At 44.9% G+C, this 23,880-nt stretch overlaps 1 protein-coding gene across 2 annotated transcripts in view; it reads left to right on the plus strand.

The window, feature by feature from the left end:
* LOC111953071 (metallophosphoesterase MPPED2) overlaps nucleotides 1–23,880 on the plus strand; it is a 53,569-nt gene that overhangs the window by 29,251 nt on the left and 438 nt on the right. For both annotated transcript variants that reach the window (XM_023972162.2, XM_023972163.2), the window contains exons 3-6: nucleotides 1,232–1,413; nucleotides 4,111–4,336; nucleotides 20,939–21,054; nucleotides 23,659–23,772. In XM_023972162.2, the coding sequence (XP_023827930.1) occupies nucleotides 1,232–1,413; nucleotides 4,111–4,336; nucleotides 20,939–21,054; nucleotides 23,659–23,772 (638 nt within the window). The remainder of the gene's footprint in view (nucleotides 1–1,231; nucleotides 1,414–4,110; nucleotides 4,337–20,938; nucleotides 21,055–23,658; nucleotides 23,773–23,880) is intronic.

Here is a 23,880-nt window from a genome sequence, read left to right on the forward strand (position 1 = left end):
TTTTGGTATATAGGGGTAATATATATAAAGTGTGTGGTGTCTTCTCCAAATTATGTTCAAATCAAAATGAATTTCCACAGGTGGACTCCAATCACATTTTGTGTTAGAAGACTATTTCAAGGATGGATCAAGAAGAAAACAAAAGATGCACCTGAGCTCAATTTTGGTCATTATAGCAAAGGGTCTAAATACTGTTATTTAATGCATTTGCAAACATTTCTAAACCTGTTTTCGCTTTTTCATTATGGGGTGTTGTGTAGATTGCTGAGGAGGAATTGTTTTATTAATTCATTTTAGAATTAAGGACGTTAAGGCTGTAACTAACAAAATGTGGGAAAAGTATAGGGGTCTGAATACTTTCCGGAGCCACTGTAGGTACGCTCATTTATTCATATCTGACAGGGCAGGAGTATGGAGTTCTGAATAACCTCCTGGATGTTGTGGAGGTTTGCATTAAAACACCTCGGGCGACTCATTGAAGCTGGCAGCCTAATCTCTAATTTGCCATCTTCATTCCATGCATCACAGTTTGGCACCTGTCTAGCCCTGCCAGCCCCACATCCCACATGACCTCGCAGTCACAGCCTGGCTGCCTCAGTCTGGCAAGAGGCTGAGGGATGAGGGACCTGCACTAGCTTCACTTCAAAGTCTAAGCCGTTTGGGAGGGTGTTTCTACTAAGTTAACATATGGAATTAGTTATTTGATTTTGAATTTTAGGACCCATTTAGATATATTACTTATTGGGGGATAAAATGTTGACTTTGGCCTTTACTACAATATAGCCCATAGAAACGCAATGTATAACACATTCATAAATGGCAAAAAAGACAATAAAAAATAAATTATAAGGAAGGACAGACACTTCAAAACTGTATATGTCTAGGAGATATAAGTGAACTCAGGACACTTTTCATATTACTTTGTAGGCCAAACCATTCGGACTACGTTTTTGTGAGAGAACTGATTTTTCGAGATGTCTCATGGTCTGACAAACACCAATGTAGCCTGGCCACCTTCCACCGTAGATCCGGAAGGGCGACATAYGAGGATGTGGGGGATTGAGATGCAATCCACCAATTTTTATTTACATTTTTTTWATTATAATTTATTTTATCTTTATCTTAAACTGATGGATTTCATGGGGATTTTTTWATTTGATTGACACAGGGCTGCTTTRATAATTTGACACAAGCTAAGAAACTGATTTATGCTGTCCTTCTTCGATGACAGGGTGGAGCCCATTCCCTATGACACCCCTAAACCCTCCGGTCATACACGTTTCGTCTGCGTGTCGGACACACACTCCAGGACCGATGGGATCCAGATGCCATACGGGGACGTCCTGCTCCATACTGGAGACTTCACTGAACTGGGCCTACCCTCTGAGGTCAAGAAATTCAACGATTGGCTAGGTAAAGTGTCTCTTTTTAATGCACACACAATGCTGTTTTGTAACACTCATCATACTGTTACAGTAACCTCTATCTAGGCTAATCACTTTTGTGCAATCTGATCAAATGTAAATATCTGTAAGTTACTACAACAGCGTTTAGTCTAATGTGGTCTTCTCATGTCTGCTTTGACATTTATTTAATATTTACTACTGCAATAAAACATTTTAAGATGAAGAACCTACGAAAAGGAAGAAGTCATTTTCCTTGAAGGCTACACATTATTAAAACACTGCCATCCTCCTTAGTTTCAAATTCATTTTAGTCTACAGCCGAGAGAAAATGAAGTTGAGCTTTCAATATGAGCTCTATACAGAACAGTCTTAGCGTGGTAATAGATGAAGTAACTGGGACAAAGGACCTTTATCTCCAAGAAAGTTAAAAGGTCAAATGAACATTTTTAAAATGTCACTTGTTGACTTTAATAGATGTGCGTTGACTGGGTAACTACGGTCTTCATTTGCAGCTATTGCTCTTTGTTAAGAGAGGGGAAATGTTTACTGTGATATGAGGAGGTCAAGAAGCCTTCACCTTTTCATTTGTGGCGTTTTACTTTCATGGACCGTTCCCTTAACCTCTCGAAGACAACTTTCTATTTCAGTAAATATATATACACTGCATGACCAAAAGTATGTAGACACCTGCTCATTGAACATCTTATTCCAAAATCATGGGCATTAATATGGAGTTGGTCACCCCTCTTTGCTGCTATAACAGCCTCCACTCTTCTGGGAAGGCTTTCCACTAGATGTTAGAACATAGCTGTGGGGACTTACTTCCATTCAGCCACAAGAGCATTAGTGAGMTCGGGCACTGAAGTTGGGCGATTAGGCCTGGCTCGCAGTCGTCATTCCAATTCATCCCAAAGGTGTTCGATGGGGTTGAGGTCAGGGCTCTGTGCAGGCTAGTCAAGTTCTTCCACACCGATCTCGACAAACCATTTCTGTATGGACCTCGCTTTGTGCATGGGGGCATTGTCATGCTGACAGGAAAGGGCCTCCTCCAAACTGTTGCCACAAAGTTGAAAGCACATAGTTGTCTAGAATGTCAATTTATGCTGTAGCTTTAATCTAAGGGGTCTAAGTAGCCCCAGACCATTATTCCTCCTTCACCAAACTTTACAGTTGGCAGTATGTATTCGGGCAGGTAGCGTTCTCCTGGCTTCCGCCAAACCCAGATTTATCCGTTGGACTGCCAGATGGTGAAGGGTGATTCCTCACTCCAGAGAACACGTTTTCACTGCTCCAGAGTCCAATGGCAGTGAGCTTTACACCACTCAAGCTGACTCTTGGCATTGCGCATGGTGATCTTAGGCTTGTGTACAGCTGCTCGGCCATGGATACCCATTTCATGAAGCTCCCAACGAARAGTTCTTGTGCTGACATTGCTTCCAGTGGCAGTTGGAACTCTGTAGTGAGTGTTGCAACCGAGGACAGACATTTTTTTACACGCTTCAGCACTCGGCAGTCCTGTTCTGAGTTTGTATGACCTACCACTTTGCATCTGAGCCGTTGTTGCTCCTAGATGTTTCCACTTCACAATAACAGCATTTACAATTCACCYGGGCAGCTCTAGCAGGTCAGATATTTGACGAACTGAGTTGTTAGAAAGGTGGCATCCAAGCTCAGCGTTCAACACCATAGTGCCCACAAAGCTCGTCACTAAGCTAAGGACCCTGGGACTAAACACCTCCCTCTGCAACTGGATCCTGGACTTCCTCTCGGGCCGCCCCCAGGTGGTAAGGGTAGTCAACAACACGTCTGCCACGCTGATCCTCAACACGGGGACCCTCAGGGGTGTGCGCTTACTCCCTGTTAACCAACGACTGCTTGGCCAAGCATGACTCCAACACCATCATTACGTTTGCTGAGGACATAAGTGGTAGGCCTGATCACCGACAACGATGAGACAGCCTATAGGGAGGTCGTCGGGACAACAACCTCATCCCTCAACGTGAGCAACACAAAGGAGCTTATCGTGGACTACAGGAAAAAGAGGGCCGAACACGCCCCCATTCACATTGACGGGGCTGTAGTGGAGCGGGTCGAGAGTTTCAAGTTCCTTGGTGTCCACATCACCAACAAACTATCATGGTCCAAACACATCAAGACAGTCATGAAGAGGGCACGACAAAGCCCACTCAGGAGACTGAAAAGATTTGGCATGGGTCCCAGATCTTCATAAAGTTCTATAGCTGCACCATTGAGAGCATCCTGACCGGTTGCAATACCGCCTGGTATGGAAACTGCTCAGCATCTGACCGTAAAGTGCTACAGAGGAAAAGTGCGTACGGCCCAGAACATCACTGGGGCCAAGCTTCCTGCCATCCAGGACCTATGTACTAGGCGATGTCAGAGGAAAGCCCAAAAAATTGTCAGTCACCCAAGTCATAGACTGTTCTCTCTGCTACTGCATGGCAAGCTGTACCGGAGCGCCAAGTCAAGGTCCAAAAGGCTCCTTAACAGCTTCTACCCCAAAGCCATAAGACTACTGAACAATTAATCWAATGGCCACCCGGACTATTTACATTGAACTGCGTTGTTGGTTTAGGGCTAAGTAAACATGTCATGGTTAGGTCTACTACACCTGTTGTGTTCTGGGTATTTAAATATTTGATTTGATATTCAACAATTCTTTCTGTCTCTGTCTTTCCTGCAGGGAGTCTACCGTATGAATTCAAGGTGGTGATCGCAGGGAACCATGAACTGACGTTTGACAAGGACTTCATGGCTGAGCTGGTCAAGCAGGATTACTATCGCTTTCCCTCCGTCTCCAAGCTGAGACCTGAGGACTTTGACGATGTTCAGGCCCTCCTCTCAAACTGTACTTACCTGCAGGACTCTGAGGTTACAGTCAAGGGTTTCCGAATATTCGGGGCACCGTGGTAAGTTTATTTKTTGTCTTGGGTTTAATATCATGAGTGCTATGCAGTGTTATGCTACAGTGACTATAGGTCAGATTTTAGTTTTGAGTTTTAAAAAAAGACAGTAAAAAAAAAAAAGTTTTTAAAAAAGACAGTAAAAATGCTATAAATGTGTTTAATTTAGGAAGTCTGTTCAAGTATTCCCACAAAAGAGACGTGATCATGTCTCAATGTAATTAAGGTGTGAAATTATTATTTTTWAAAAATCTCTTTTTGGGTTTAGGTGTGGTCTATTTGCAGTGTCTAAATTATTATATTAATTTTCTGACCCCCTTGACCATTCACTCCGACAACAATCAGCTCGTGGCRGAATCTAGTTGCCCCTACCCCTGCTCTAGAGGCTAATCGCTGAGTGACAGACTATTGCATAATATGACACTGATCACTATACCTGAGTTTGCCCGTGTTGCTCAAATACTTTATGCTTTACATACAGCAGAGGTGATGACAGAATGTGTGTGGTGACTCGCTTTGCTTGCTTATTAAGTCCCTGGATGAGTCTAGTTTATTTTTTCTTTACTAGTGTGTGTCCATGGTGGATATCAAACACTACAGAGTATTCACTGCTTCTATGTTCTAAATCCTTTATTTCTTTTTACCATTTCCATACCTCATTGAGGTCATTGCCTTGTTGTCCTGAATCCTGACAGGAACTCCATGTTTTTGGTTAGACACAGAGTGCCTGAGACACATGTCTGATCAATTGGGTGTGGGTCAGTCCCAGCCATGTCCTCTCCTCCTGTCCTAGACTTGTGGCATGTCCTAACATGCTACAGGCTGCCATGGAGACATGTACTTATAGTGTACTCAGCTTCAGACTTATGTCATCACGCACCCATATCCCCATTCAGCCACACCACTGTGTCTGACTTGTGTATATCTCCCAGGCCCAGTTAACCCTTCAACCACTGCTTCTCTAGTTTCCCCTCCGTACTACAGTGTCAGTGAGGGGATGACTGATCTCTGATTTAGATTAGGAAGTCAGACTCAGAGGTAGTTCATGAGGCAAGTGAAGAGTTTCGCTGTAGGCCTGTCATATGATTCTTCACAATTTTATTTAWTGCTTGTGCCAGTGGCACATTTTTTATATTTCTTCCTCTAAGACACTTAATTMACCTTTTTTAAGTGGCTAGAATTACAAAACATAACCGAATGTAAACTTCATCCCTGTAAACTCCATCCCCCTGYTATTCTCCCCAGTAGGATGGACAGAGACATGCAGCCTGGCTAGCTGTGCCGAGGACCTGGGTGGCTGGAGAGGGCCAGAGCAGTGGAATGATGCCATTGTGTGTCAGTCTGCCTGACCCCCGTCTGGCCACCACAACTCCCTGCTGGCTGGCACACACCAACCTCCTTTCACAGCCCCCCCCCCCCCTTCCCAGAGCTAATAATCTCTCTGTCAACCACATGCCTCCATCTGCCTGTGTTGTTCTTCATCAGCCCCTGGACGTTTGGTCTTAGAGAGAGAGAGAGGTCATGGTGCTTTTGTCTCCTCAAGCCCCAGTTGAATAGGTATGACTCATCTGACAATGAACGTCTGACCAGGTGTAATGTTATGCTGATGATAGTGAGAGAAGTAGTGTTTTAGGTCTTCACACCTTAACCTGGCTCAGTCAGTATGATATTATATTTGCTTCCTGAGCCCAACTCTCATTCTCAGTGGCAAACCTTCCAGTCTTGAGAGTAACTCTCCCAGCTTGATTTAATCCTTTATCTTCTACTTCAAAGGTTTTGGTTTTCCTGGTGATAGTGGAATGTTTCTCACAATGCAGGCCGTGAGTAAAGAGCAACAATGAGGGCAGAAACATGTTTCAGTCACAGAGTAGTGCCGAATCAAATTATTATTTTGGCAAGAGGGGCGGAGACATGAAGGGGAGCGAACCAGCCYACAGGATGCATGATGGGAGGTCTATGGTGCAGCTCTGGGGTGATCTTTACCGGGGCGAATTCCCAGCCTCTCCAGCAGGAAGTGGCCTTTGTTCCGACACATCCTGGTTCTTTTGTTGGGGCGTARGGATCAAACCCTGGGCCTGACCCCGCGCCCCCTTAGGGACAGCACTCCCAGCAGGCCACGGTGGCCCCTGCTACCTCTGAGCCTATTGATCACAGAGGTAATTTCCACCGCACACAAAGAGCTCAGCCAGGCTTGACACACACTGCAGGCCTGCTCTATGTCTCAGGGTCAATGCTGACTGAAATCATCTAAATGAATTGTTTTTGGGGAGTGATTGTCAAAGCCAGTAGTTCATGACCTTGACCCCTAGATACTTCTGATAGCAGTGTGTCTTAGCAGACTTTTGCCACATAGCAMGTCTGTCTGCAAACTTAACTGGTAAAGTTAAAGGGATACTTTGGGATTTTGGCAATGAGGCCCCCCCTTATCTACACTGAACAAAAATATAAACGCAACATGTAAAGTGTTGGTCCCATGTTTCATAAGCTAAAATTGAAGATCCCAGAAATGTTCCATATGCACAAAAAGCTTATTTCTCTCAAATTCTTTGCACAAAGTTGTGTACATCCCTGTTAGTGAGTATTTCTCCTTTGCCAAGATAATCCATCCACCTGACAGGTGTGGCATATCAAGAAGCTGATTAAACAGCATGATCATTACACAGGTGCACCTTGTGCTGTGGACAATAGAAGGCCACTCTAAAATATGCAGCTTTGTCACACAACACAATGCCACAGATGTCTCAAGTTTTGAGGAAGCATGCAATTGAAATCCTGACTGCAGGAATGTCCGGATGCCAGAGAATCTGTTTATTTCTCTACCATAAGCCGCCTCCAACGCTGTTTTCGAGAATTTGGCAGTACGTCAAACCGGCCTCACAACCACAGACCACGAGTAACCATGCCAGCCCAGGGCCTCCACATCTGGCTTCTTCATCTGCGGGATCGTCGGAAACCAGCCACCCGGACACCTGATAAAACTGTGGGTTTGCACACCCGAAGAATTTCTGCACAAACTGTCAGAAACCATTTCAGGGAATCTCATCTGCGTGCTTGTCATCCTCACCAGGGTCTTGACCTGACTGCAGTTCGGCGTCATAACCGACTTCAGTGGGCAAATGCTCACCACTGATGGCCTCTGGCACACTGGAGAAGTGTGCTCTTCACGGATGGATCCCGGTTTCAACTGTACCCGGGCAGATGGCTGACAGCGTGTATGGCGTTGTGTGGGTGAGGGGTTTGCTGATGTCAACGTTGTGAACACAGTGCCCCATGGTGGCGGTGGGGTTATGGTATGGGCAGGCATAAGCTACGGACAAGATACACAGTTGCATTTTATCAATGGCAATTTAAATGCACAGAGATGCCGTGGCGAGATCCTGAGGCCCATTGTCGTGCCATTCATCCGCAGCCATCACCTCATGTTTCAGCATGATAATGCACAGCCCCATGTCGCAAGGATCTGTACACAATTCCTGGAAGCTGAAAATGTTGGTCACATACACATGGTTAGCAGATGTTAATGCGAGTGTAGCGAAATGCTTGTGCTTCTAGTTCCGACAATGCAGCAATATCTAACAAGTAATAAATAACAATTCCACAACTACCCAATACACATAAATCTAAGTAAAGGGATGGAATAAGAATATAAATATATGGATGAGCGATGACCGAGCGGCATAGGCAAGATGGTATAGAATACAGTATATACATATGAGATGAGTAATGCAAGATATATAATCATTATTAAAGTGACTAGTGATCCATTTATTAAAGTGACAATGATTTCAAGTCTGTATGTAGGCAGCAGCCTCTCTGTGTTAGTGATGGCTGTTTAACAGTCTGATGGCCTTGACATAGAAGCTGTTTTTCAGTCTCTCGGTCCCAGCTTTGATGCACCTGTACTGACCTCGCCTTCTGGATGGTAGCGGGGTGAACAGGCAGTGGCTCGGGTGGTTGTTGTCCTTGATGATCTTTTTGGCCTTCCTGTGACATCGGGTGCTGTAGGTGTCCTGGAGGGCAGGTAGTTTGCCCCCAGTGATGCGTTGTGCAGACTGCACCACCCTCTGGAAAGCCTTGCGGTTGTGGGCAGTGCAGTTGCCGTACCAGGCGGTGATGCAGCCCAACAGTATGCTCTCAATTTTGCATCTGTAAAAGTTTGCGGGTTTTTGTCACTCATTGAGCAWGTTTGGGATGCTCTGGATCGATGCATACGACAGAGTGTTCCAATTCCGCAAATATCCAGTAGCTTTGCACAGCATTGAAGAGTAGTGGTACACCATTCCACAGGCCACAATCAACAGCCTGATCAACTCTATGCGAAGGAGATGTGTTGAGCTSCATGTGGGAAATGGTGGTCACARCAGATACTGACTGGTTTTCTGATCCACGCCCCTACTTTTCTTTTAAGGTATCTGTGACCAACAGATACAGTTGATGTCGGAAGTTTACATACACCTTAGCCAAATACATTTAAACTCAGTTTTTCACAATTCCTGACATTTAATCCTAGTAAAAATGTCCTGTTTTAGGTCAGTTAGGATCACCACTATTTTAAGAATGTGAAAATGTCAGAATAATAGAAAGAATGATTTATTTCAGCTTTTATTTCTTTCATCACATTCCCAGTGGGTCAAAAATGTACATACACTCAAATAGTATTTGGTAGCATTGCTTTTAAATTGTTTAACTTGGGTCAAATGTTTTGGGTTGCCTTTCACAAGCTTCCCACAATAAATTGGGTGAATTTTCACCCCTTCCTCCTGACAGAGCTGATGTAACTGAGTCAGGTTTGTAGGCCTCCTTGCTGCACAACAATTTCTCTCAGTTCTGCCCATACATTTTCTATAGGATTGAGGTCAGGACTTTGTGATGGCCACTCCAATACCTTGACTTTGTTGTCCTTAAGCCATTTTGCCAAAACTTTGGAAGTATGCTTGGGGTCGTTGTCCATTTGGAAGACCCATTTGTGACCAAGCTTCAACTTCCTGACTGATGTCTTGAGATGTTGCCTCAATATATCCACATAATTTCCTCCCCATGATGCCATCTATTTTGTGAAGTGCACCAGTCCCTCCTGCAGCAAAGCACCCCTACAACATGAGGCTGCCACCCCTGTGCGTCACGGTTGGGATGGTGTTCTTCGGCTTGCAAGCCTCCCCTCTTTTCCTCCAAACATAACAATGGTTATTATTGCCAAACAGTTCTATTATTGTTTCATCAGACCAGAGGACTGATGTACGATCTTTGTCCACATGTGCAGTTGCAAACCGTAGTCTGGCTTTTTTATGGCGGTTTTGGAGCGTGGCTTCTTCCTTGCTGAGCGGCCTTTCAGGTTATGTCGATATATGACTCGTTTTACTGTGGATATAGATACTTTTGTACCCGTTTCCTCCAGCATCTTCACAAGGTCCTTTGCTGTTGTTCTGGGATTGATTTGCACTTTTCGCACCAAAGTACGTTCATCTCTAGGAGACAGAACGCGTCTCCTTCCTGAGCGGTATGACGGCTGCGTGGTCCCATGTTGTTTATACTTGCATACTATTGTTTGTACAGATGAACATGGTACCTTCAGGTGTTTGGAAATTGCTCCCAAGGATGAACCAGACTTGTGGAGGTCTACACTTTTTTTTCTGAGGTCTTGGCTGATTTCTTTTGATTTTCCCATGATGTCAAGCAAAGAGCACTGTGTTTGAAGGTAGGCCTTGAAATACATCCACAGGTGCACCTCCAATTGACTCAATGATGTCAATTAGCCTATCAGAAGCTTCTAAAGTCATGACATCATTTCTGGAAATTTCCAAGCTGTTTAAAGGCACAGTCAACTTAGTGTTGGTAACTCTACAACTGGAATTGTGATACAGTGAAATAATCCGTCTATAAACAATTGTTGGAAAAAGTACTTGTGTCATGCACAAAGTAGATGTCCTAACCGACTTGCCAAAACTATAGTTTGTTAACAAGACATTTGTGGAGTGGTTGAAAAACGAGTTTTAATGACTCCAACCTAAGTGTATGTAAACTTCCAACTTCAACTGTACGTCTGTATTCCCAGTCATTCAAAATCCATAGATTAGGGCCTAGTTTATTTCAATTGACTGATTTCCTTAAAAGGGAAGGGGGATACCTAGTCAGTTGTACAACTGAATACATTCAACTGAAATGTCTTCCTTATATGAACTGTAACTCAGTAAAATCTTTGAAATAGTTTCATTTATATTTTTGGTCAGTGTACCCCAGAGTCAGATAGCATGCTAGTAGATACCRATGGACTTCCAGTCATTGCGCTAACGCTAGTTAGCATTGGCTGGCGAAACTACCTCTAACTTCCTTCATACTGGACACAGAGACATACAAATGGTATCAACAAGTCCATCTGACTCCGGGGAAGTAGATAAAGGGCCTCATTGCCAAAATCCTGAAGTATCCCTTTAAGCCTAAAATTGTACAYCTTTTACTTGAAATGTTCCATATCTCATAGTAGCATTGAACAGCTAATACCTTCTCCTTTCATGGCAGATATACCATGACCAGACCTGGTAGCGTTCTATGTGTGTYTGTCAGTGTGACTGAGGGCAAAGGGAGCTGAGCTGCTATGCTATAGGCAGCAAGGTGACAGTGGCAGCCTGAGTATGGCTTTAGAAATGCTAAGACTTCCTCTAATCCGCCTATGGCTGCGGACACACTGGTCATGTGACCTCTGGGTTCACATCGGGTGAGAGCCCGTCAGGCAGAGCCACAAAGAAGGTGTGGTTCTGTTTCCATAGAAACCGTGGCACAGCCGTGTGTGTGTGTGTCGCTTCAGTGTGTGTGTGTGTGTGTGTCATCCTCAGTGTGTTTGCCATTTTAAATCAGTTCCACTGGGTGTGTGGGTCAGTGAGGACAGCGTAGCTGTGAGGTTAATGCAGGCTCAATCTCTCACATGGGCACTCATGCTGAGCTAGCAATGTACTTTATTGACTGGTAGACTGGCCATTGTCTTAATGTCATGTGTGGCTTTGATTTTTTTCTGTCCATCTGTGTAGCAGATGAATAGATGGGAATGGGAAGCTGCCTGACTAATCGGCAACAGTATGCGAGCATAGCCTCAAATGACCGTTGTGTGTTTATGCGAAGAAATAAAGGGCATATCTGAAATGAGGTTCCAACTCCCTAGGTAAGGGCTCCACTTTTCAGCGTCACTTGGTGGAAATCCCTATTACCCCTCAGTGTGAAAATTCTGTCATCACAACAACTTGTCTGATAACAATTACCTCACACAGTATGACTTATTKTATTATTTGGAATTATTCAAAATTTTTGCTAGGTAGCGTTAGCTAGCGCTAGTCTGCACCTGTGCCAAAACTCTCCTATTTTTCATCCTACAGCTTGTTCTCTGTATTCTTTAAAAAAAATAGTGAGCCAACGTGTTTTCAGCACTTATTTTCGATGATTGATCAAAACAAATTCTCTCATGCTCTCTTGTCTCTCTGCGGAAGACATGTTGTGAGCAATATGTTTGGAAATCGCAATCAAATCGCAGTATCGAATCGCAAGTCATATGGAATCATGAGAATCGCAATACATATATTGGCACCTAAATATCGCGATAATATCATATCGTGAGGTRCCTGGCAATTCCCAGCCCTAGTTTTCTGACAAAATACTTCACCTCACTTTTCAATAAAGACTTTCCAGAATATAGCTGGATATAATAATGTAATAATACAATATGTAATAGAAGTGTCTTTGGGGTAGCAGCGGTTTTGGTCAGGTTTTGAATGTCCATCTGTCCATTGGTGAGTGGACTGTTCCACAAGATCCATCACTTCAGAGGAAGAAGCAGTAACGTGAGAGCCTGYGGAAAACAGGCCACGGTCTGTTCTCCTTCCCCAAATCAAAACCACAAGGGAGTGTATGGTTATGCTCAGCCTCTGGGAGTGTTGGTTCACACAGGGGAGATGTTGAAATGCTGCTCTACTCTGCCCTACAGGCTCCTGCGAGGCCTTACCTGCTGACATCACTGATTGTGAAGTGACCTTTGACCCGGAGGTGCAAGCTGCACGTCAGTGTTAATTAGCTGCTCATGTCCGCTACCCTCCTCAGATCTTTCAGCAGTGCATTGTCCTGCTCTGGCTGACTGCAGCACAGCGCGGGAGGCTCTCACACAGCGCCAGGTAGGCAGGGCAAACTTGCGCACAGGACGAGGGGCCAGGTTGCCACGAAGGCGGCAGGCGGGGGTCATAGGGGTGGTGGTGGGGGGAGAGGGGAGGAAGGGGGGGGCTGAGAGAAGAGTGGGTCAGGCAGACAATAAGTATGGCCCAGATTAGGAATGGGATGAACACCCACAGACGAGAGGAGGAGATGCCTGCCCTCTATTCAGAGGATTACCATTTTGGATGAACTCCAGCCTGCCACAGTGGATTCGGAAGGCTAGGGCCTTTGACTTATGTGTCCAGGTTGAATGATGTTCAGGTGTTAGGCGCAAATCCCACCGCTGACGCCAATTTCTCTAGCGATGTGTTTCTGTGAGCCTGCCCCTCCTCAGTCCCTGTATGTGCCAGTCAGCGGTAAGAGGCCTTGCTATTACCCCACCACCACTCCCCCCCAGGAGCCAGCCAGAGCCTTGTTACCTCAACATCATCCACATTTTTACAGTGACATCACAAGTGCTTTAACAGCCTCCGTCTAGCACCACAATGTAATGATCTGTGAAATAACCAACCAGTGCGGTGCCCTTTACCACAATGAATTATGCGGCTCGTTTGACTAACCAGGGTCATCCAGAGCCATCTCGGTAGAGGAGACCTTGGACGAGACGACGTGTGTGTGCAGCCCTCTGTGGTGTGTGTAGACTACTGATGATTACTCCCAGGCTTCAATGACTAGCAAATGAATGAATGCAGAAGAGCTGATCGTACTACCAGGTGACATTCAGACTGAGGAGGATGCAGCTAGCCTACTCAGTGGGGTTGAGGGGTTGATTGGACCACCAGTGCAGTGTCACAACAAGCCTGGCTGAGTACACGACACAGTGAAGTGTAGTGTGACTAGTGTTTGCTAGAAGCTAAGACCATCTGTCCAGGCCAGGGCAGGCGATAGAGAGAAACAGGAGATGGTAGGCTTTACTCAGAAGAATGCAGCATTTTACCATTTAGCTTCCTCATGTCAGTATTGTGACTGACAGAGTATGTGTCCAGGTATGTAGCATCCTATGCCATTACAGACAGACTGGACAGACAGGAAATCCCCAGGCCCTTTATTTCCCTCTCAGTAACACTCTGCTGCAGCAGAGAGTTGTTCAACATTACAGCCATACACAGCCCTATGCCCCTCACTTCTAGTCTAGTGCTACTACCCACAGATAGTCCTGACTGAGTGGATTAATATTTGAAGATTCCAGTAGCCCTTTTAGATTGGAGAGACTTGAGGGACTCGCGAGGCAGTGCATTAGTGGCTGACCTGACCGCTTTCATAAATAACCTGAAGCTAGGGGTGCGGTTGGGGCACTGTTTTAGAGCTAAAAATGTCTGGCCCGTGTCTGCATTCTGTGTTCGGTTCAGCTGACAGGTCACCAAGCTCACATGCTAATAAAGTTCAAACCAATGACATGCATAGCTTGTTGTGTCAAGACGATGTACACTGTGCAGGTTGGCATATTTAACAAGAGGACGTTGTCAGATCTATGCTTGGAAAAGCAGAAATGTGTGTTTGCGTTTGCGTGTGTGTACGTTGTGTGCGCACGTACTGTGTGTGTGTGTGTGTGTGTGTGTAATGACAGAGAGTGAGGTGATGATCAGATAGCAGCAAGTCCAGACAGTGGCTGTTATTGCAGGGCTTTATCTGCCGAATGTCTGCCTGCCTGCCGGAGGGGGGTGGGTCTGCAGAAACGCTAGCCCTAGCAATGGTGAAGGATTGCACCCATGTGTATACCCCCCGACACACCATGCTCTAAAGCAGGCACTGTGCTTTATTTACTCTGTCATCAATCACGATCAAGCTGCCGCTGGCCTCTTAAAGCAGAGGGCCCAGGCATGCAGGGCAGGAACTAGCATTACTTCTTTTATCAGCCTGAGTCCGGGCAGACAGCGGAGGCCAGCGCTCCACACGTCCTGATGGATCATTCCCCAACAGGAGACAACAGCAGTGGCCAGAGGTAGTCTGTCAGTTAGCCTAGTGATGACAGCCACAGTGGGAGAAGGCAGAGTTAAATCTCATCTGATCTTATCTCATGTCTACTTGGTCCAGCTACCCTCAATATCCTACCCCCCCCCAATCTTTGCTGATATGTTTAGGCCTATGTGGGCACTTTAAATCATTTTTGTCCATGATAAAATTGGGGGATGCTAAGGTTGTTTTTTCTGTTGTCCKCCCCCTATTTCTGGTCTTTGTCTTGTCGTGAATCCTCTGACGGTATGACAACATAAAGAGGTATGTGTACCTTCTTCCCAAGGCCCCCCCCAACGAGGTGATGCTCTTGCTCCCTCTGCTCCGGCTCCCCCACAGCATGTGAAGATAATGGAGTCCCGGCCCGGAGCCTGCCTCTCCTCCCCCCCCTCCACTTCCTGTCTCTTACAGGCTCCTGTGTTGAGCAGCACAGCTCATTGTTCACCTCTCATCTCTGTCTGCTCTGCTGGGATCGAGAGAGACGCCGGGGGAAAACGCAGGATTAATCTGTGCACTGGTGTCAGCAGTAGGATCCAGTTCTAACACAGAACAGGCTCAGCTTTGAGTCACAAGGTTGGAGAAGGCAGTGTTACCTAGCCTGGAGGGAAATATATAGGTGCAGTCAATATGAATTGGCTGTTTGTGAGCAACGCAGGGCAGAGCTGTGTCAGCGGGCCTTTGCTATCGCACAGTGGGGGGTTTAACAGAAATGCTGATATGTAACAAGACCATACAAATCAAATTTGCATTTGAATTGAACTTGGCAYTAGGAGCAAGTTATGTTTTCATTTAGTTGAAAGCCACACTCTACAAAATGTGCCTGATTCAAACTCTCACATTATTCGATGTGAAAGTTGGTCCAGAGGCTTACCTGGACTGGAACACCCTCAGKGGGTTGGAAACAACTAGAGGCATCAGGGGAAATYGAAAGAGTTGCCTGMAGTTTAACAGAGGACACTGCATCTTAACTCCACATCTACTGGATTGGTTGAACAGTGCAGACGAGAACCTCCCCCTGACATGTTTTCTCTCTCGTCGGGACCGTTAAGAAAGGAACGGAGCTCATGCGTTTCTTATACGCCAGATTCTTTAYGTTAGGACTGGAATGACTCGAACCGGGAAATGCATCTTTGGTCAGAAGGGAAGCATCAATCTGGAGTGTTTTGTATGTAGTTAATGTCCCCCGGAGGCAGCAGCAGCCCTGGGTTGAACCCTCCAGAGAGACCTGCGCCACGGTGTAGCCTAGACTGTCCAGGCAGGTTGATAAATGCCCCACGGGCCACATCGGTCATAAAGCCACAGCTATCAGCGTTCATTTAGTCGAGACCAAAGAGCTTCCACTCCGCCCCCCGTCCGTCTCRCCACCCTCTCCCAGGCAGCTCTGGACAGATTTAGCCGTGGCCTGATGATGTGTGCCGTGCTGTCTGGCCYTTGAGGCCGGGCCATCTCTTTACCTCCCTGGCTGTCTGAGCAGTCGGTATAAAGGCGGCAGTCAAGGCAGGGCTGCCCATACATACTGATGTGTGTGTTACGAGGCCTGTCCCAYGAGAGACATAAATCTCTTAACATGCTCTTTCTCATTGGTGCTGACAGCTTAATCAATTTGCCTCCTCTTTGGATGACCTCTGTTATGCTGTGGCTCAGCCGTGTGGCCAGAATGAATGTCCTGGTCATCTAATAGCCCTCTATCTCCCGCTATGGCTCGCTGTCTTCAGCTCTCTCTTCCTCTCTCTTTCTCTCTCTTTTTCTCTGGGCATCTTCTAGCGATCTATTGATAGGATAGGCGCCTGTCAGTCATAAAGCGATAAAGCGAGTGGCATATTCATTTATTTTCTTTCACGTGTTTCACATAGCCAGCCATGCGGACTCATGGCGCATTTGCTATTTACCATGGATGTCACCAGAGATTCATGGATAGGGGGGGTCTGGGCATACTCCCCCAACATATTTTCATCATGTATTTTTAAAGGAACAATGGGTGTAAAATCTATCAAAATAAGGTTATTTTTGGTCAAGGTTAGCTAAAGGTATACCAGTCTCATAGTTTGTGTGTAATGAACACGATGGGAGACAGAGAGCTGGTTTCAAGTGCAGGGCGCAGCAGGTGTTTATTGGTAAATGACCATAGGAGGAGGCAGGTAGCTGGGTCCAGGGGCAGGCAGAAAGTCATACACAGGGGGTCCAAAAAGGCAACAACACAGGCAGGGAAAAGGCTAGTAACGTCGTCCAGGAGATCAGGCAATAGATTGATAACAGGAAATCCAATAGGCTAAAGTACAGGCAGGGAATAGGCAAAAGGCGTCGTTAGTGATGCAGGCAAAAACTATCATACACGGCAGGAGTAAATCACGGGAAAAACAGAGCTCCGAATAGGCGTGTGTCACAAAACAAACAATACCTCACAATGATGCGGTGCAAAGAACTGAAGTAAATAMTGTGTGATAATGACATACAGGTGTGTGATCAGAATTCAGGCGTTTGGGATCTGGAGAGTGGGCTGCGTTCAGGGGCTCTATGTGTTTGAGAGTGTTAGCTGGAAGTAGACGTTACATTAGGTTAGACACTGATCTAATATGACTTACTTAAATTATATCCAAATAAAGAAATTAAAGTCCACTCTGTCCCCATCCATCCAACAACAAAAGGCACAAAAATGGCTGTGCTACGTAGCCAAAATACTTTGGGATTTTATTTGGGGGGAGAGAGCGAGAGATGCAGGTCATGTTATACCATTAGAAAAAYACAGTATCATCCACAAAGGAGCAAAACTAAATTCAACTAATGAGCTAAATAAAATGGAAAAATAATTACGAATAAAATCTGATAAAGTACGATCCCAAACAAATATTACAACCTATATTAAGGAACTGCTCCTCCTGCTTCTCTCTTTTGATGCTTATTTTGTGGGTGGACGCATCAACGTGTACCTCCTATTTTTAAAGGTGGCAAAGCGGTCAATGACACTATTGTGGCTTAGTGGCCTAAGCACTTCACCCTCAATGGACATGGCTGCAAGATTTGCAAGCCTTTTCTGACCCATTGTCTTACGCAACCAGGATCGCAGCCTGCGCAGTGCACTAAAGGACCTTTCACCGGAGCAGCTGCTCACAGGAATTGTGAGGGCKACCTGAATGATTTCCTTCAGAGAAGGAAACATATCATCATCCAGGAGGTTATGCACAGCAASCATATCTTTGGGAGGACATCCGGCCTCTCCGGGCAAGAAAGTTTCTGGCCACCAACATCTCTTCTGTTATAACATCAATACCGTAGTGCTTGGCAAACTCAGTTAAGCATGATGTATCGAGGAATTTRTTTGAGTTGGGGCTGCATGCCTGTATGCCTTTGAGCAGACCTGCATCTACAGTCGAGAATCCATCTTGTCCAAACAGGGGAGCAACAACTCTGTTTTCATTGTTTGGGATCCCTGACAATTCTCTACCTAATCCCAAGGAGGCCTCCACCACACAATCTCTCTTTGTTTGCACTTTCTTGCTGCATCTGCCTCTGGAATATTGTGAATTTCACCGAGTGCTTTGGTTCTGTCATAAAGTTCTGTGGCAAATGCATCTGTGCGCTTGCCTATCAGTGTGTCACATACAGCTTGTTTGCRGAAACAAGCTTCTGCCAGATCTCCAGTCTCTTTCTGGAGGAACTTATGTCGTCCCTCAGTTACAGAAAGAAGAGACTGAAACATCAGTAAGAAATACACGGTGGAGAACTGAACACTATGRTCCACTGTGGCTWAAGCCCCCCTAAAATAGGCCTAGCGACGTCCCTGCTATTTACTGTGCTTTGATTTGACAACTGAACAAGCGTGGACTAGTTTATAAAAAAGGTCAAACTGAACGAATAAAGTACATCTATAACCCTTTGCCATTCATAAATCATGCAATGTGTTTATATCCATGATATCGCATCGGGACAAGTAAACCAAAGGATTTCCTAGGTTTCCTTTCCTAGGATGTTGGGGCTTGCCGGACATGATGCTAAAGTGTGTGTCTCGTCAGTCGGTGTAACCTATCGAATCGGTGAGAGCCATCAATTTGGCTCCCTACTATGGATAGGCTACTGGTAGGCTTAGGCTTGTTGGTGATTTTATATGTAGATAAATGATGAAAACATTTTATGAAGATGGTGTATCGTAACTACACCAATAGGTGGTGGAGAGCCTCATTCTGGTTCAAATATGATAATTAGGGCTCTCACAGAATCCAGGCATTAAAATGGAATTCAACAATATTSCCAAAATGTATTGACCTAAATTCATTTGTCCAAGTTTATCATAAGATATGAACAACTTTATGAAAGGGCAACGAGAATGTCCGTGTGTGCAGTTCGCATGTCTACCACTTTGTGTATTGATGCTAATGAAAACAGTCCTCTGGTAGATGGAAAGGCTTTCCCGAAAACCTCAATTACATGCTAGCCTATGCTTACCATGATGTCAAATAATCAATGATATCATGATTATTTTCATCAATCCAGTGGGTATTTGTTTTGCGAAATCTACCATCACGTGTGCTGCAAAAACACCACTAAACAACTTATAAGTAAATCTGTAAATAAGACTTTAATCTCGAAGACAGGTTAAAGGTTTAAGGTTCTCTTACTTAGAAAATATTTTCTGATTCTCATAGGCGTACACCCAGATGATATTCCCCCAAAATAACATCACACTGAATTWAAAAATGTTCAGTAAAGTCAAGTCTTTCTACACCAATAATACAGAAAAAAAAAAATCCAATCTGGGAGGGAACCCCCCCASCCCCCGGAAGAATTCAGACCCCTTGACTTTTTCCACATTTTGTTACGTTACAGCCTTATTCTAAAATTGATTACATATATTTTTTCCTCATCAATCTACACACAATACCCCATAATGACAAAGCAAAAAAAGTTTTTCTTACATTTTCTAATTTTATCAAAAGAAACTGAAACATCACATTTACATAAGTATTCAGACCCTTTACTCAGTACTTTGTTGATGCACCTTTGGCAGCGATTTACAGCCTCAAGTTTTCTTGGTATGACGCTACAAGCATGGCACACCTGTATTTGTGGTTTCTCCCATTCTTCTCTGCAGATCCTCTCAAGCTCTGTCAGGTTGGAGGGGGAGCGTCGCTACACAGCTATTTTCAGGTCTCTACAGAGATTTTCAAGTCCGGGCTCTGGCTGGGCCACTAATGGACATTGCGACTTGTCCCGAAGCCACTCCTGCGTTGCCTTGGCTGTGTGCTTAGGATCGTTGTCCTGTTGGAAGGTGAACCGTTGCCCCATTCGGAGGTCCTGAYCGCTCTGGAGCAAGGATCTCTTTGTACTTTGCTCCGTTCATCTTTGCCTCGATCCTGACTAATCTCCCAGTCCCTACCGCTGAAAAACATCCCCACAGCATGATGCTGCCACCACCATGCTTCACCGTAGGGATGGTGTCAGGTTTCCTCCAGGTGTGATGCTTGGCATTCAGGCTAAAGAGTTCAATCTTGGTTTCATCAGACCAGAGAATCTTGTTTTTCATGGTCTGAGAGTCCTTTAGTTGCCTTATAGCAAACTCCAAGCGGGCTGTCATGTGCCTTTTACTGAGGAGTGTCTTCTGTCCGGCCACTACCATAAAGGCCTGATTTGGTGGAGTGATGCAGAGATGGTTGTCCTTCTGGAAGGTTKTCCCATCTCCACAGAGGAACTCTGAAGCTCTGTCAGAGTGACCATCTGGTTCTTGGTTACCTCCCTGACCAAGGCCCTTCTCCCCCGATTGCTCAGTTTGGCCGGGCAGCCAGCTCTAGGAAGAGTCTTGGTGGTTCCAGACTTCTTCCATTTAAGAATGATGGAGGCCACTGTGTTCTTGGGGACCTTCAATGCTGCAGACATTTTTTGGTACCCTTCCCCAGATCTGTGCCTCAACACAATCCTGTCTCAGAGCTCTATGGACAACCTAATGGCTTGTTTTTTTTCTCTGACATGCACTGTCAYCTGTGGGACTGTATATAGACAGGTGTGTTCCTTTCCAATCATGTCCAATCAATTTAATTTACCACAGGTGATCAATGGAAACAGGATTCACCTGAGCTCAATTTCAAGTCTCATAGCAAAAGGTCTGAATACCTATGTAAATAAGTTTTTTCTGTTTTATTTTGAATACATTTGCAAAAAATAAAAATAAACTGTTTTTGCTTTGTCATTTAATTTCTCTTTATGGGGTATTGTGTGTAGATTAAGGGGAACAATTTTTTAAATCCATGTGGGAATAAGGCTGTAACAAAATGTGGGAAAAGGGAAGGGGCCTGACTACTTTACGAATGAACTGTATGTCCTGGTGMAAAAAACTGTTTCTCTCCTTCTCGCAATTTATAAAAAACATTGTACTCAGTTCTGTGTTCATGTTTGAATTGCATGTATGCACATATACTGTATTCAGTATTTTGTGCAGGTGTGTGTAATGTAGATTCCTTTGAACCGTTTCTACAGGACGCCGTGGTTTAATGGCTGGGGTTTTAACCTTCCCCGCGGTCAGTCACTACTGGACAAGTGGAATCAGGTTCCAGAGGGTATAGACGTTCTCATGACCCATGGACCTCCCCTCGGTGAGTTGAGTTCATATAACCGCCAAKCACTCTATTCCACATCATAGTGTGTAGGATATTATCCCACAGACTGCTAAAACTGGTTGCACTTATTTGCCCGTATGATTACTGTGTCACTCATTCATTGCACATACTGGAAATAATTTCACCGATAGCTGATATTCAATAAATAGGATGAAAACTGGAATCTCATGCTTATCTGAGCACTTGCGGTAATTTTCATTATTGTCACAATGTTAGAAATTAACATTTTAAGCATATTTCTTGGACAATTGCTGTTTTGYATGGCACTTTATGAGAATTCAGTATTGAAAAAATTCCCCGCTGTAAAACAGTATATTAGCAGATATATCAGTAMAGGTCAATTTTCCCCCTCCAAAAAATCTGAATCGGTATCGGACCCAAAATAACATATAGTTCGGGCTTTAACTGTTAGCAATGGAAGCAGAGTTTGGGTGACCTTTTCCTCACTGGAAAAAAACACGCACAACGAGCWACAAAGCCTGTGCAATGACGAGTTGGGTATTTTCGCCTCACCTGTATTTGCGTCTGCGTAGGTGGAGCCAAAAATGGAAGTGTCAAAAGGAGGTTTGGGGGAGAGTATGCTAATTAACCTTTCCACATAAAGTATAATTACATGAATGTACTGAGAAGGCTACGAGATAAGAATAAAACATGGACAATAATGGTAGATTATGAATAGTCCAGATGAGGCTGGTCTTGTTGCCTATGTTTTTAATATTTAACTAAAATAATATTATTGTCTGTGTATTATATTGTTAATGTCTAGCCTACGTTGAAGCTATTACCAGTAAAAAAAAWCTCTAATCAAATCAAATTTATTTATATAGCCCTTCGTACATCAGCTGATATCTCAAAGTGCTGTACAGAAACCCAGCCTAAAACCCCAAACAGCAAGCAATGCAGGTGTAGAAGCACGGTGGCTAGGAAAAACTCCCTAGAAAGGCCAAAACCTAAGAAGAAATCTAGAGAGGAACCAGGCTATGAGGGGTGGCCAGTCCTCTTCTGGCTGTGCCGGGTGGAGATTATAACAGAACATGGCCAAGATGTTCAAATGTTCATAAATGACCAGCGAATGGTCAAATAATTAATATCACGTAGTTAGAGAGTTGAAAACAGCAGGTCTGGGACAGGTAGCACGTCCGGGAACAGGTCAGGGTTCCATAGCCGCAGGCAGAACAGTTGAAACTGGAGCAGCAGCACGGCCAGGTGGACTGGGGACAGCAAGGAGTCATCATGTCAGGTCGTCCTGAGGCATGGTCCTAGAGCTCAGGTCCTCCGAGAGAGAGAAGAGAGAAGGAGAAGAGAGAATTAGAGAGAGCATACTTAAATTCACACAGGACACTGGATAAGACAGGAGAAGTACTCCAGATATAACAAACTGACCCTAGCCCCCGACAATAACTACTGCAGCATAAATACGGGAGGCTGAGAGAGGAGGGGTCAGGAGACACTGTGGCCCCATCCGATGATAACCTCGGACAGGGCCAAACAGGAAGGATATAACCACACCACTTTGCCAAGGCACAGCCCCAACCACTAGAGGGATATCTTCAACCACCAACTTACCATCCTGAGACAAGGCCGAGTATAGCCCACAAAGATCTCCGCCACGGCACAACCCATGGGGGGCGCCAACCCAGACAGGAAATCACATCAGTGACTCAACCCACTCAAGTGATGCACCCCTCCTAGGGACGGCATGAAAGAGCACCAGTAAGCCAGTCCCTGTATAGGGTTAGAGGCAGAGAATCCCAGTGGAGAGAGGGGAACCGGCCAGGCAGAGACAGCAAGGGCGGTTCGTTGCTCCAGAGCCTTTCCGTTCACCTTCACACTACTGGGCCAGAACAACCAAATCATATGACCCACTGAAGAGATAAGTCTTCAGTAAAGACTTAAAGGTTGAGACCGAGTCTGCGTCTCTCACAATGGGTAGGCAGACCATTCCATAAAAAATGGAGATCTATAGGAGAAAGCACTGCCTCCAGCTGTTGCTTAGAAATTCTAGGGACAATTAGGAGGCCTGCGTCTTGTGACTGTAGCGTACGTGTAGGTATGTCGGCAGGACCAAATCGGAAAATAGGTAGGAGCAAAGCCCATGTAAGCTTTGTAGGTTAACAGTAAAACCTTGAAATCAGCCCTTGCCTTAAAGGAAGCTAGTGTAGGGAGGCTAGCACTGGAGTAATATGATCACATTTTTGGGTCTAGCAGCCGTATTTAGCACTAACTGAAGTTTATTTAGTGCTTTATCCGGGTAGCCGGAAAGTAGAGCATTGCAGTAGTCTAACCTAGAAGTAACAAAAGCATGGATTAATTTTTCTGCATCATTTTTGGACAGAAAATTTAATGTATTGCCTATGTTCCATTCAAACATTCACAGCACATATGTTAGTAACACATTGTTTTGTAATGTAATTCCGAACAGCGTTAAGACAGGGGAAAATGTTGCCCTTAGTTTGTGCCTGACTGGTCTTACTACATGTTACAAATGAATTGTTGTTCAATGTATTTTCGTTACAAATGTATCTTTCTTATGCTTAATCCAGTGTGTGTTAATCAATCTATTGGRGTGGTTTGGGACAGGTTTCCGTGACTGGGTCCCCAAGGAGCTCCAGAGAGTGGGCTGTGTGGAGCTGCTGAACACGGTACAGCAGAGGGTCCGACCCAAGCTCCACGCCTTCGGTGGCATCCACGAGGGTGAGTTTTCTGTACCCTGTCCTCCATAGTCCTGGTTCTACGCAATAGCAGATTGGTAGAGTACTGACGTACAGCATCCATATTGTATTTGTATTTATTATGSATCCC

The sequence above is a fragment of the Salvelinus sp. IW2-2015 genome, linkage group LG26 (genome assembly GCF_002910315.2).
Source record: "Salvelinus sp. IW2-2015 linkage group LG26, ASM291031v2, whole genome shotgun sequence".
NCBI classification, from domain to species: Eukaryota; Metazoa; Chordata; class Actinopteri; order Salmoniformes; family Salmonidae; genus Salvelinus; species Salvelinus sp. IW2-2015.